The sequence below is a fragment of the Mobula hypostoma genome, chromosome 5 (assembly GCF_963921235.1).
Source record: "Mobula hypostoma chromosome 5, sMobHyp1.1, whole genome shotgun sequence".
Lineage (NCBI taxonomy): Eukaryota > Metazoa > Chordata > Chondrichthyes > Myliobatiformes > Myliobatidae > Mobula > Mobula hypostoma.
In genome coordinates, this window is record NC_086101.1 from 2992102 (window position 1) to 3007282 (window position 15181).

At 48.3% G+C, this 15181-nt stretch overlaps 1 protein-coding gene across 4 annotated transcripts; it reads right to left on the reverse strand.

The window, feature by feature from the left end:
• Positions 1-1439: 1439 nt before the first annotated feature.
• LOC134346494 (uncharacterized) lies at positions 1440-14193 on the reverse strand. 4 transcript variants are annotated; one of them, XM_063047871.1, is made up of 6 exons: positions 14106-14193; positions 9058-9200; positions 6649-7008; positions 5357-5617; positions 4750-4834; positions 1440-4334 (listed from the first exon to the last, which is right to left on the reverse strand). In XM_063047871.1, exons 2-6 carry the CDS (start codon positions 9104-9106, stop codon positions 4292-4294), a joined length of 798 nt encoding a protein of 265 aa, XP_062903941.1. In that variant the 5' UTR covers positions 9107-9200; positions 14106-14193; the 3' UTR covers positions 1440-4291. The 4 variants fall into 4 exon arrangements, with proteins under 4 accessions (XP_062903941.1, XP_062903944.1, XP_062903943.1 ...); XM_063047874.1 differs by lacking the exon at positions 14106-14193 and adding an exon at positions 13953-13978; XM_063047873.1 differs by lacking the exon at positions 14106-14193 and adding an exon at positions 13631-13764.
• Positions 14194-15181: the final 988 nt, after the last annotated feature.

Genomic DNA, 15181 nt, shown 5'->3' on the forward strand with positions numbered 1-15181 from the left:
TATCATTGTATACCCATATACCACAAAGTCTAAAGTTAGTTTCAACTAAGTTTCCTGAATACACACTACATCCGGTTTTACAACCATTTCTTTAATAAAGTGCTTGAATTCCTGGGCTATTGGCCAGTAAGCTGCTTGCATTCTATTGTAAAAGAATCACCATAATTAGAATTAACCAACACATGACACTTCCTGGCTTGACTGATTAGTAAGGTTCTCCCTCACTTCTTCCCATGTCAGTCCTACTAACCCTAAATGGTTTACTGCTGCTTTTACCACCAGCTGAATTTTGTCACTTTTTGACTTTACCTCAGCCGTACTATTAATCACTCCTGCAATGAATGTTACTGGAGCCTTTCTGTCTACATAAATCCTGTCATTTGTTCTTTGTTGCATCTCTCGTATCCCTATTGCTCCCTGTTCATTAGGAGCATTATTCTGTTCTCTTGACATTCTTACAGCTTCTGCATAAGTGATCTTTCTTTTCACTCTTATTTCTTGAATTTTAGTCTCCCGTCTCATAACCTCACACCCACTATATGCCACATTATGAGCTCCTCCACAATTGCAGCATTTTGGTTGAACTCCTGTTCCGCACTTTCCATATTCATGATCACCCCCACATCTAGCACATCTCCTCTGCCTTTTACAGTTTTTAGCTATGTGTCCAAACCTTTGACAATTATAGCACCTCAGTGGCTTTGGCACATACACCCTTACTGGGTAACTCATGAAACCCAGGAACACCTTCCTTGGCACTCTTTCTTCTTCAAAGTCAATCAATACTGATTCACTTTCCTTTTTCACTCCCTCCTTTGCTGTTTCAGTCTTTGAACATTCATTACTTTCCCTCCTTTGATATTCCTCTTTATCTCCTCCATATTTATACTCATTGGTATCCCCGTGATCACTCCTTTACAACCACTGTTTTGTGCTCCCACCCTCCCAGTATATTCCACCTTGAATTTTCCTATCTCTTTTAGCTTGAGTGCTTTCACAAGTTGTTCCTCATTCGCACATCTTACCAATAAGTTGCCATCATTAAGGACTTTTACAAATACTATTTCCCCTATCTTATTTGCCAGAGTTGTTGTTAGCACAAACGGGTTAATTTTCTTCATATGTCCCTGAGCCTTCTCATTAAACCTAATTATAAGAACACCTCCTCTCTGAGCTTGTTCATCTTCCTCACTTTCAGAGCTTTCTCCACTATCATTTCTTATTCTTTTATTCCCTTTGTCTTGGTTTTTATTCATCCGACCCCTCACTACCTCCTCATTCCCTTTATTTCTCCCTTCACAATAATCCACCTCTCCCCAGCTGCCTACCTCTGATCCCAAGTCCCTATCCCGCTCCTTCTCCACTTTCTTTCCCTCAACCCACCCTCCCCCACCATCCTGTCCACCATTACTGGACCCACACGACCCCCTCCCAGCAATTTCCGTTCCTTCCCCACTCTCTTTCCCTCAACAGGTTCCAAACCACATTCACGCATCAATCAAAACACAGCCAGCCAAATATCCCCACTCCTGCTCTGCTCCGGCCCCCACCAACCCACTTTTTTGCATTATATGTTATTCAGCCAATCATCAGGGAAACGTGACTTGGTGTATCCAATCACGTCCCCAGCATTCTTTAAACATCCCGCCCCTACACGAAACTCTGGGACGTATTTCCGGTGCTGGGAGAACAGGTGCATGCCTGAATGTGGTTGCGGGAATCGTTGAGGAGGAGCAGGGACGAAGGGTCCCGCAAACACGAGGAATTCTGCAGATGCTGGAAATTCAAGCAACACACAAAGTCGGTGGTGAAGAAGGCGAATTCAATGTTGGCATTCATTTCTAGGGGAATAGAGTATAGGAGCAGGGATGTGATGTTGAGGCTCTATAAGGCACTGGTGAGACCTCACTTGGAGTACTGTGGGCAGTTTTGGTCTCCTCATTTAAGAAAGGATGTGCTGACGTTGGAGAGGGTACAGAGAAGATTCACTAGAATGATTCCAGGAATGAGAGGGTTAACATATGAGGAACGTTTGTCTGCTCTTGGACTGTATTCCTTGGAGTTTAGAAGAATGAGGGGAGACCTCATAGAAACATTTCGAATGTTAAAAGGCATGGACAGAGTGGATGTGGCAAAGTTGTTTCCCATGATGGGGGAGTCTAGTACGAGAGGGCATGACTTAAGGATTGAAAGGCGCCCATTCAGAACAGAGATGCGAAGAAATTTTTTTAGCCAGAGGGTGGTGAATCTATGGAATTTCTTGCCACGGGCAGCAATGGAGGCCAAGTCATTGAGTGTATTTAAGGCAGAGATTGATAGGTATCTGAGTAGCCAGGGCATCAAAGGTTATGGTGAGAAGGTGGGGGAGTGGAACTACATGGGAGAATGGATCAGCTCATGATAAAATGGTGGAGCAGACTCCAGGGGCCAAATGGCCGACTTCTGCTACTTTGTCTTATGGTCTTAAGTTGCTGGTGAACACAGCAGGCTAGGCAGCATCTCTAGGAAGATGTACAGTCGACGCTTCAGGCCGAGACCCTTCTTCAAGACTAACTGAAGGAAGAGCTAGTAAGAGATAGTGGGAGGGGGAGGGGGAGATCCAAAACGATAGGAGAAGACAGGAGGGGGAGGGATGGAGCCAAGAGCTGGACAGGTGATAGGCAAAGGGATATGAGAGGTTCATGGGACAGGAGGTCCGGGGAGAAAGACAACAGGGGGGAACCCAGGGGATGGGCAAGTGGTAGAGTCAGAGGGACAGAGGGAGAAAAAGGAGAGAGAGAGAGAAAGAATGTGTGTATAGAAATAAATAACGGGACATAGTCATTTTAAAGAGAACACAGAAATGCTCGGAAAGAGCAACACCCCAACAGAGTTACGACCTTAAGACAAGGTTGAGGGTGGGGCCTTTGCGGTGTCAGGGTGGTGGTAGAGGGACGTCCATTTTGAACAGAGACAAGGAGGAATTTCTCTAGCCAGAGGGTGGTGAATCTGTGGAATTCATTGTCACAGACACTGTGGAGGCAAAGTCATTTAAAATGGACTATATAGTAAAGTGTCCCGCGGGCTGGCAGAGGGAACGAGTGCCTTACACCTCCTTTAGTAGAGATGTACCTCCACCTCAACAACCGAAAGGTTAGAGAGAGGAAATTTAAAGGGATCAGAAAGGGCATTTTTTTTTTTTTTACAGAGAGAATGGGAAGTGCCCGGATTGTGCAGCCAAAGGTGGAGATGTGATGGAAGTGTTTATGAGGCTCTCAGGCTCATGAATGTGCAGGAAACAGAGGGATACGGACGTTGTGTAGACAGGAAGGGTCAGTTCAATTGGGCATTTGATTACAAATATGTAATTGGCTTGATACAATACTGTGGGCCTGTAAACGTAAATTTGCTGGATCAAATAACGACAGCACAAAAAGATTGCTACTTATCTTTTCAAACAACACACATCAAAGTTGCTGGTGAACGCAGCAGGCCAGGCAGCATCTCTAGTCGATGTTTCAGGCCGAGACCCTTCATCAGGACTAACTGAAGGAAGAGCTAGTAAGAGATTTGAAAGTGGGAGGGGAGGGGGGGATCAAAAATGATAGGAGAAGACAGGAGGGGGAGGGATGGAGCCAAGAGCTGGACAGGTGATTGGCAAAGGGGATATGAGAGGATCACAGGATGAGAGGCCCAGGGAGAAAGTGGGGGGTGGGGGTGAGCCCAGAGGATGGGCAAGGGGTATAGTCAGAGGGACAGAGGGAGAAAAAGGAGAGAGAGAAAAAAAATAATAATAATAAAAATAAATAACGGATGGGGTACGAGGGGGAGGTGGGACATTAACGGAAGTTAGAGAAGTCAATGTTCATGCCATCAGGCAACCCAGATGGAATATAAGGTGTTGTTCCTCCAACCTGAGTGTGGCTTCATCTTTACAGTAGAGGAGGCCGTGGATAGACATGTCAGAATGGGAATGGGATGTGGAATTAAAATGTGTGGCCACTGGGAGATCCTGCTTTCTCTGGCGGACAGAGTGTAGGTGTTCACACATTTTAATTCTGAGAATTAAAAGGGAAGGGGAAGAGGGAGGGGAAGAGGGAGGGGAAGAGGGAGGGGAAGAGGGAGGGGAAGAGGGAGGGGAAGAGGGAGGGGAAGAGGGAGGGGAAGAGGGAGGGGAAGAGGGAGGGGTGGGTGGGGGTCATGGTAGAGACAGTAGCTGGAGGGAGGAACATTCAGCGCTGTCCCGGTTCCAGTTCACACTGGATCAGAGGAGCCACGAAATTCCAAAATAGCACAGTCCAAACCCTCATCCTCACTGGAACTCTCCTGGCCCTTGGTTTCTGAGTGGGCTTGACCTGTGAGAGAAAACGTCACACGTCACTTCCCAGCCAGTGACGAGGTGGGGTAGTTATTCCCTCCCGAGCACCAGGGACGGGGCATCCATTCTCAGTCCCTGAAATACACCTGGTTTACCTGTGGACACGGGACTGGTGTGGTGCAGGAGGTACTTAGATATATCGAAGGATGAGTGTATCAATTATTAGTAATAATGAAGGATAAAGATAATAATTAGTTATAACAAAGATAAAGATAATAATAATAATGAGATATATTGGGCCTGTTTATTCCCCTCGTAGGTGCTCCCTGACCCACTAAATCCTCCAGCATTGTGTGTGTGTTGTCCCAACATCGGGCTCACCTTACACCAGGGCTGGGATGGATGAAAGGGAGCTAGACGGAGAGTGGGATGATAGTGAAGAGGATACTCACTGAGATTTCCTGAGCAGATACAGACCCAAGATCAATATCACAACGACTGTAAAGCTGAGGACACTGGCCCAATAATTTCTGGACTCTGGGGAACAGAAAGACAGACAGCATTACACCTCAGTTCACTGATCCATTCCATGGTCAGAAACCCACAACCAGAACCTTTGTGTCTGGAAACTGGAACTCCCTCCTCCCCTCTCTCAGTCCAGCCCCTGTCCAGTCGGGTCCTGGGGCACGTTCTCGATTCCAAGCAGTCCCCACTTCACACCCTATTCTAGGAGATGATATGACTAGAACACAGGAGCAAAAGTAGGCCATTCAGCCCATCAGGTCTGCTCTACCATTCCACTGTGGCTGATTCATTGTCCCTCTCAATCCCATTCTCCTGCCTTCTCACTGTAACCTTTGACACCCTGAATAACCAAGAACCGATAACCTCTGATTTAAATACACCCAATGACTTGGCCTCCACAGCCGTCTGAGACAATGAATTTCACAGATTCTCCACCCTCTGGCTAATGAAATTCCTCATCTCTGTCCTAAATGGACACCCCCATATCCTGAGACTCCCCCAGTATTGGAAACACATCCACTGTGTCGCACTCACTGCTGGCTGGGTTGAAGTCAACAGAGACCGGGAGGCTGATCTGCCGACTGCAGCAATCTTCAGCAATGCAGTGGTAGGTGTGGCCACTCAGCCCATCGTTCTGCAGGACCAGCAGGGCTCCATGGAAGGTGTCGTTCCCAACGGTAGCGTCTGTCTGCCTTTCCCACCGATAGGTGATCTGTCCGCTTCCGAGAGCCGTGCAGTTCAGCGTGATGTGGGAGGCATTCCTGCTGATCTCCACTCTTGGCTCAGACACCGGCTCTGCCAGGAGAGATTTCATTATGAATTAACATTAAATTCTTGAAAACATTCCCCTCAACAAACCCCCCACAATCAAATCCACTCCACCCCCATAGATTTTACCCGTCACCCACACACTGGGGAAAGATTCAGTCACATGCTTGTCGAGGTTCTTTAACATTGTTAGAGCCGGGAGAGCGGGTAGTGAGGATACAAACTCCACAATTTATTAAATGCTCCCAATGGCGTGTCTCAAATAGCCTCTGACAACCAAGTCCAGCTCCTGACTCTCACGTACAGCTCAGCGATTAAACCCAGCAGGATCATTTCTGCTCACAGAAGGGCCAAAGGCCAGTTACTGTCACCTTCAAGCGGGTTGCTTTGGGCGGATGGGGCTCCTCAGCTGTGACTGGCAGCTCACGTAGCCACGAAGACAGTGACAGGGTCACCTGGGTGGTGTCTGGGTTCTGGAGATCAGAAAGTCTCGTGGTGGGGTCCAGCAGGTGGGAAAGGTGGTTGGTGTCTCTAAAACATGGACATTGCGGGACACGAGGACCTGGGTTACAGGGAAAGGTTGACTGGGCTGACACTTTATTCCTTGGAACACAGACGATGGAGGGGAGATTTGATGGAGGTGTACAAAATTATGTGGGGTATCGATAGGGTAAATGCAAGCAGGCCTTTTCCACTGAGTTTGGATGAGACTATGAGAGGTCATGTGTTAAGGGTGAAAGGTGCACTATTTAAGGGGAAGAGGAGGGGGAACTTCAGCACCGAGAGGGTGGTGAGAGCATGGACTGAGCTGGCAGAGCAAATGGTGGATGTGGGTTTGATTTCCATATTGAAGAGAAATTTTGGATGGTACATGGATGGGAGAGGTAAGGAGGGCTATGGTCCACGTATGGGTCAATGCGACTCAGGAGAATACAGTTCGACAGAACACACGGTCCGAATGGCTGTGGCGATCTATGACACTTTCATAATCCAGTACAGACTGGATGGGCTGAATGGCCTGTTGCTGTGCTCTTGTGCTTTCTAAAACTACTACTCACCGACAACACAGATCTCAAACTGGTCACGGTCACGGTTTCTCAGCTCCCTCCCAAAGTAGTTTGTCTGCACCTCGTACGTCCCCTGGTCACTCATCTTGATGCCTCGCATCTCGATAACACTATCTCTCCGGAAGTGAATCCGGTTCCTGTAGGACGGCCGGATCACGTACGGACTCTCCGGTCGGTCTGACATCCAGGCCAAGATCTTCAGCTGGTTCGGGAACGTTTTCCCCAGAGTCACCTCGTACTTGTCCTCACTGCCATGGAGGATGGGGAAGTGGACGGATCCACCAACAGGGACGGTGGTGATAGTGTCCGGGGAGGCCACGGCCGCTCTGCACTGGACCACAGTGGGAAGGACTGGAATAAAACATGGAGAAGTTATCATCCTCACACCCGTTACAGGGAGCAGAGAATTTCTGTAGAAATTGGATAGACTTTGGTGTCACCAAATCTTCTGAAAAACTATTAAAGTATAGCCACTACTGTGGACATTAAGGTAAGACGGGATAAATACAATGTCCAGTCAAGATTGGCCTGGAGCAGTTGTGGTCAACCCAGACCTCTGAAGTCAGAATGTGGAGCCACCCTTGCTTCCGGCAGATGGGACAGGGAAGGTTGATCATGACAATGTGTAATCTACCTGGAGATGGTGAGTCTGGAAACAGAACTTTTACTTAGGAAAGGTCTTTGAAGAACTTTGGTTCCCTTTATACATCGGGGTTGCTGGAGACAGATGAGATAGGAATAACAGAAAGATGTGAAACACATTGAACAACTAAGGGACAATCGCTTTACCAACTTCAAAGTATCATCTGTTGCCAGCTTGCAGTTTCGATTCACTTTTAACACGTGTATTGTGAATGGCAATTGTTCTGCCAAGGCCAGAATTCAAAGACAAACATTTTACCAGATGGTCAATATTCGTAACTGATACAATTCATGATTGCGTCAGTATGTTGGGCCCAGGAGAGAGCTTCAGAGATGTTGGCACCCAGAACCTCGAAAGTGCTCACCCTTTCCACAGTTTACCCCTTGATGAGGACTGGTGTTTGATCCCCTTCCTGAAGTCCACAATCAGTTCCTTGGTCTGACTGACATTGCTGTTGCAACACCACTCAACCGAGCGGTCTTTAACCAAAGGGCACACACTGGGGCAAGTTCAAGGGGGCTCAAGCAGAGGGTGGTTGGAATTGGAGCACACAGCCTGACAGGGAGGTGGAGGCAGAGACTTCCACAATGATTTTACAAGTCTCTAGACCAGCACTTGTATTGCCAGGGCACAGGCCAAGTGTTGGGACTAGAATAGATAGGCACAATGTCCAACATGAGTGCGATGGGCCAAAGGGTTTAATTCTGTCCTAAACACTTTTGACAGGATCTCAGATGGAGACGAGGAGACGTACAGCAGTGAGATGGATCAGCTGCTTGAGTGGTGTTACAACAACAGCCTCACCCACAACGACAGTCAGACCAGGGAACTGATTGTGGATCAGTCCTCACTGAGGGATCAGCGTTGGAAAGGGTGAGCAGTTTCAAGTTTCTGGGTGTCAGCATCTCAGAATTTCTATCCTGGGACCAAGATATTGATGCAATAATGAAGAAGACACACCAACATCTCTACTTCATTGCAAGTTTGAGAGGATTTGTTATGTCATCAAAGACATACAAATCTCCACCATAGTCTGTTTCAGCTCAGCTATGAAAGGTTGAGGGTTGGGAACAGGGGGCGGGTGTGGTGTGACCAGCAACAGAAGCTCCAAAGACCTCATCCCTTAGGGAGGAAGGATCTTGGAAGATCGGCTGCATCTGCAGACAACTTGAAAGACTGGCCCAGGTCAGAGGAATTTGGAGAGTTGCTGTCAATAGACTATGTCCCAGTAGAGTAAAAGTTCTCCAGATGTACCAGAGAGAGCATTGTGATCGGTTGCATTACCACCTGGAACTGCCCAGGATCAGATGAAGCCACAGAGGGTTGTAAACTCAGCCATCTCCATCACAAACACAACCCAACCACCAGCAGATGATCAAAGGTGAAGCCTCAGGAAGGCAGCATCCAACATGAAGGACCCTCAGCACCCAGAACATACCCTCTTCTCATTGCTGCCAAGAGGGAGGAGGGACAGGAGCCTGCAGACACTCACTCAATGATTCAGGAACACCTTCTTGTCCTCAGACAGGTTTCTGAACTCTCCATGAACAACTCCTCACTATTTTTTCTCTTTATTTGTTTTTATAATAGATAGATTTTTATGTCTTTACACTATACTGCTGCAATAAAACACAGAATTTCACACCATAGGACAGAGCTAATAAACCCAATACTGATAGCCATATTACATCAAACCCACAGTGTTTCAGAATGAACCCACATCTCGGCCCCTTCTCCGGAGTGGTATCTCCCAGTACCTGTCAGTATCCACAGGAGCATCTCTGCCTTCCCATCGGAGTGCGGCATCCTCACGGGTATCCCAGTCTCTCAGCTCGCTCTAGTTCCTTCTGTAGGCAGAATTCCGGCTGTGCAGAATTCCCAGTTCCAGAGCTGGAAGAACCTGGAACGTAGGACAGGACACAGTCACTACGCCGGTTTCATTAATCCCACCCACGGGTACAGAATTCAAATCACTCCGTTCCCGTAATGTGTGAGTGTCTGTGTAAATGCCCCGACACATCACAATCATATCTGCTTCCACCCCACGCCGGAGCCCGTTCCAGGCACCCATCACTGTGTAAAACAACTTGCCCTCAACGCCCCCTCCCCACTCCCCGTCATCTTTACCCCGCGCCCTCTCCTATTTGACATTTTACCCTGGCAAAGAGACTGACCGCCAACCCTAATTATTTACAGATCCGCCCCAGAAGCCCTCGACACCCAGTTCCACCCTTGTAGAAACATAGAAACATAGAAAATAGGTGCAGGAGTAGGCCATTCGGCCCTTCGAGCCTGCACCGCCATTTATTATGATCATGGCTGATCATCCAACTCAGAACCCAGCCTTCCCTCCATACCCCCTGACCCCTGTAGCCACAAGGGCCATATCTAACTTCCTTTTAAACATAGCTAATGAACTGGCCTCAACAGTTTGCTGTGGCAGAGAATTCCACAGATTCACCACTCTCTGTGTGAAGAAGTTCTTCCTAACCTCGGTCCTAAAAGGCTTCCCCTCTATCCTCAAACTGTGACCCCTCATTCTAGACCTCCCCAACATCGGGAACAATCTTCCCGCATCTAGCCTGTCCAATCCCTTTAGGATCTTATACGTTTCAATCAGATCCCCCCTCAATCTTCTAAATTCCAACAAGTACAAGCCCAGTTCATCCAGTCTTTCTTCATATGAAAGACCTGCCATCCCAGGAATCAATCTGGTGAACCTTCTTTGTACTCCCTCTATGGCAAGGATGTCTTTCCTCAGATTAGGGGACCAAAACTGCACACAATACTCCAGGTGTGGTCTCACCAAGGCCTTGTACAACTGCAGTAGTACCTCCCTGCTCCTGTACTCGAATCCTCTCGCTATAAATGCCAGCATACCGTTCGCCTTTTTCACCGCCTGCTGTACCTGCATGCCCACTTTCAATGACTGGTGTATAATGACACCCAGGTCTCGTTGCACCTCCCCTTTTCCTAATCGGCCACCATTCAGATAATAATCTGTTTTCCTATTTTTGCCACCAAAGTGGATAACTTCACATTTATCCACATTAAATTGCATCTGCCATGAATTTGCCCACTCACCCAACCTATCCAAGTCACCCTGCATCCTCTTAGCATCCTCCTCACTGCTAACACTGCCACCCAGCTTCGTGTCATCCGCAAACTTGGAGATGCTGCATTTAATTCCCTCATCCAAGTCATTAATATATATTGTAAACAACTGGGGTCCCAGCACTGAGCCTTGCGGTACCCCACTAGTCACCGCCTGCCATTCTGAAAAGGTCCCGTTTATTCCCACTCTTTGCTTCCTGTCTGCTAACCAATTCTCCACCCACACCAATACCTTACCCCCAATACCGTGTGCTTTAAGTTTGCACACTAATCTCCTGTGTGGGACCTTGTCAAAAGCCTTTTGAAAATCCAAATATACCACATCCACTGGTTCTCCCCTATCCACTCTACTAGTTACATCCTCAAAAAATTCTATGAGATTCGTCAGACATGATTTTCCTTTCACAAATCCATGCTGACTTTGTCCGATCATTTCACCGCTTTCCAAATGTGCTGTTATCACATCCTTGATAACTGACTCCAGCAGTTTCCCCACCACCGACGTTAGGCTAACCGGCCTATAATTCCCCGGTTTCTCTCTCCCTCCTTTTTTAAAAAGTGGGGTTACATTAGCCACCCTCCAATCCTCAGGAACTAGTCCAGAATCTAACGAGTTTTGAAAAATTATCACTAATGCATCCACTATTTCTTGGGCCACTTCCTTAAGCACTCTGGGATGCAGACCATCTGGCCCTGGGGATTTATCTGCCTTCAATCCCTTCAATTTACCTAACACCACTTCCCTACTAACATGTATTTCGCTCAGTTCCTCCATCTCACTGGACCCTCTGTCCCTTACTATTTCTGGAAGATTATTTATGTCCTCCTTAGTGAAGACAGAACCAAAGTAATTATTCAATTGGTCTGCCATGTCCTTGCTCCCCATAATCAATTCACCTGTTTCTGTTTGCAGGGGACCTACATTTGTCTTTATCAGTCTTTTCCTTTTTACATATCTATAAAAGCTTTTACAGTCCGTTTTTATGTTCTCTGCCAGTTTTCTCTCATAATCTTTTTTCCCCTTCCTAATTAAGCCCTTTGTCCTCCTCTGCTGAACTCTGAATTTCTCCCAGTCCTCAGGTGAGCCACTTTCTCTGGCTAATTTGTATGCTACTTCTTTGGAATTGATACTATCCCTAATTTCTCTTGTCAGCCACGGGTGCACTACCTTCCTTGATTTATTCTTTTGCCAAACTGGGATGAACAATTGTTGTAGTTCATCCATGCAACCTTTAAATGCCTACCATTGCATATCCACCGTCAATCCTTGAAGTGTCATTTGCCAGTCTATCTTAGCTAATTCACGTCTCATACCTTCAAAGTTACCCCTCTTTAAGTTCAGAACCTTTGTTTCTGAATTAACTACATCACTCTCCATGTTAATGAAGAATTCCACCATATTATGGTCACTCTTACCCAAGGGGCCTCTCACGACAAGATCGCTAATTAACCCTTCCTCATTGCTCAAAACCCAGTCCAGAATAGCCTGCTCTCTGGTCGGTTCCTCGACATGTTGGTTCAAAAAACCATCCCGCATACATTCCAAGAAATCCTCTTCCTCAGCACCTTTACCAATTTGGTTCACCCAGTCTACATGTAGATTGAAGTCACCCATTATAACTGCTGTTCCTTTATTGCACACATTTCTAATTTCCTGTTTAATACCATCTCCGACCTCACTACTACTGTTAGGTGGCCTGTACACAACTCCCACCAGCGTCTTCTGCCCCTTAGTGTTACGCAGCTCTACCCATATCGATTCCACATCTTCCCGGCTTATGTCGTTCCTTTCTATTGCGTTAATCTCTTTTTTAACCAGCAACGCCACCCCACCTCCCCTTCCTTCATGTCTATCCCTCCTGAATATTGAATATCCCTGAACGTTGAGCTCCCATCCCTGGTCACCCTGGAGCCATGTCTCTGTGATCCCAACTATATCATAATCATTAATAACAATCTGCACTTTCAATTCATCCACCTTATTACGAATGCTCCTTGCATTGACACAGAAAGCCTTCAGGCGCTCTTTTACAACTCTCTTAGCCCTTTTTAATGCTTGCCCTGGATTTGTCGGCCTGCCACTTTTACTTTTCCCCTTTGTACTTTTTGCTTCTACGCTCACTTTACACCCCTCTGTCTCTCTGCACTGGTTCCCATCCCTCTGTTGTGAACTAACCTCCTCACACCTAGCCGCTTTAATTTGATTCCCACCCCCCAACCATTCTAGTTTAAAGTCACCTCAGTAGCCCGCGCTAATCTCCCTGCCAGGATATTGGTCCCCCTAGGATTTAAGTGTAACCCGTCCTTTTTGTACAGGTCACACCTGCGCCAAAAGAGGTCCCAATGATCCAAAAACTTGAATCCCTGCCCCCTGCTCCAATCCCTCAGCCACACATTTATCCTCCACCTCATCGCATTCCTACTCTCACTGTCGCGTGGCACAGGCAGTAATCCCGAGATTACTACCTTTGCAGTCCTTTTTCTCAACTCCCTTCCTAGCTCCCTATATTCTTCTTTCAGGACCTCATCCCTTTTCCTACCTATGTCATTGGTACCTATATGTACCAGGACCTCTGGCTCTTCACCCTCCCACTTCAGGATATCTTGGACACGATCAGAAATATCCCGGACCCTGGCACCAGGGAGGCAAACTACCATCCGAGTCTCTGGACTGCATCCACAGAATCGCCTATCTGACCCCCTTACTATCGAGTCCCCTATCACAACTGCCCTCCTCTTCCTTGCCCTACCCTTCTGAGCTACAGGGCCAGACTCTGTGCCGGAGGCACGGCCACTGTTGCTTCCCCCGGGTAAGCTGTCCCCCCCAACAGTACTCAAACAGGAGTACCTGTTGTTAAGGGGCACAGCCGCCGGGGTACTCCCCATCACCTGCCTTTTCCCCCTCCCCCTCCTAACCGTGACCCACTTGTCTGCCTCCCGTGGCCCCGGCGTGACCACCTGCCTTCCACTCCTCTCTATCACCTCCTCACTCTCCCTGACCAGATGAAGGTCATCGAGCTGCAGCTCCAGTTCCGTAACGCGGTCCCTTAGGAGCTGCATCTCGATGCACTTGGCGCAGATGTGGACGTCCGGGAGGCTTGGAGACTCCAGGGCCTCCCACATCCGACACCGAGAACAGCAAACTGCCCTCACAGTCATAATGCCCCTCTCCTCAAATAGCAACAGAAAATGAATGTCAAACCTTCCTCGCCTCACCCGCTTCCGCCTAAGCCCGGTGAGCCGAAGCCCTTAAGTCTTCACTCTGCTCCCGGCTCACTCTGCTGCCCGCTCTGAGGCTTTGTTCCTTTTAAATCTGCCGCGCTGCACTGCCCAACGTCACACGCCTGCGCAGTCCCGCCTCTCTGAAAGCCGTTGGAGAAAAAAAATAACGAAAATTTCAAAAATCTCTTTCTCGGCACTCCCACTCAGACTCTCAGACTCCTTCTTCGAATCCTTGTGAACAATTAACCTTCTAACCAGGACCTCTTTCCCCGGAGGAAACCCGGACGGTCCTGGGCAGAACCGATTAACTCCTTACAGACTGCGGTGGGACTTGAACCCGGCTCTCGGCGCTACGCGAACCACTACACTGCCGCGGCTAGCGAGTTCCCAGCGGGGCTGCGGGTCCGTGAGGGACGCCGTCAATCCGCGGGAGAGGGAGCGCAGGGTGTCGGGGATAATGGTCACTCACCGGTCTGCGGACACGCTCCGCTCACGGTCTCATCCTGTTTCACAGTAAACCAGTAGGCGGCCGGTATTGAAACAGGCGCGAATTCGGGACATGTTATTCAGCCAATGATCAGGGAAACGTGTCTGGGTGTATCCAATCACGACCCCGACATTCTCTACTGGTAATAGCAAAGTCCCGCCCCTGGGACGTTTCCGCTCGGTGGTTAAGCCGCAGGACCCGGACCGAAAGTCGACTGTTCCCCTTCCCAGAGATGCTGCCTGGGCAACTTTGATGTGTGTTGTTTGAATTTCCAGCATCTGCAGAATTGCTCATGTTTGTGTTCTGCAGCATGTTGTTATTAACGGAGAGGAGGACAGGGGAAACAGCGGCAGCGGTTCGGGCGGGTCCCGTAATGTCGGACGGAGAGAGAGGGGCGGAGAGGAGAGAGAGTGGGAGTGGGGTGGGGAAGGGAGGGAGAGGGAGAGGAGGAGGAGAAGAGGTGAAGGACAGAGGGAGAGGGAGGGGGATGGGGAGGGGAGAGTGGGGGAGGGAGGGGAGGAGGGGTGAGGGGGAAGGGGGAGAGTCGCGGAGTGGGGGAGTGGGGAGGGGAAGGGAGATTTATTTCAACTAAATATGTTTAATCAACAATGTACAGAAAACATACATTCAAACAAAAAGTAGATTAACATGGAGAATCATTAAACATGTACAATCAAGAATAAATAGTCAATATATTTACTCAAATATTACAGAAATATTAAATACACAACAGAATTATCTACACGGCACCATTTCGATCAGTTCACCAGTAGTTGCTACAGTCAGGAACTGCCCCAGACTGGGGAGCCCAGCATCTCAGTGACACCTCCCACACAGTGTGAGGCGCAGATGTCCTGTGATCAGGAGCTGGGTGGGAGGAGCCGCCAGATTCCAAGATCGGACCGTCAGAACCCTCATCCTCACTGGAACTCTCCTGGCCTTTGGTTTCTGGGTGGGCTTGACCTGTGAGAGAAAATGTCATACATCACTTCCCAGTCAATGACGAGGTGGGGTAGTTATTCCCTCCCGAGCACCAGTGACGGAGCATGTTAATTACT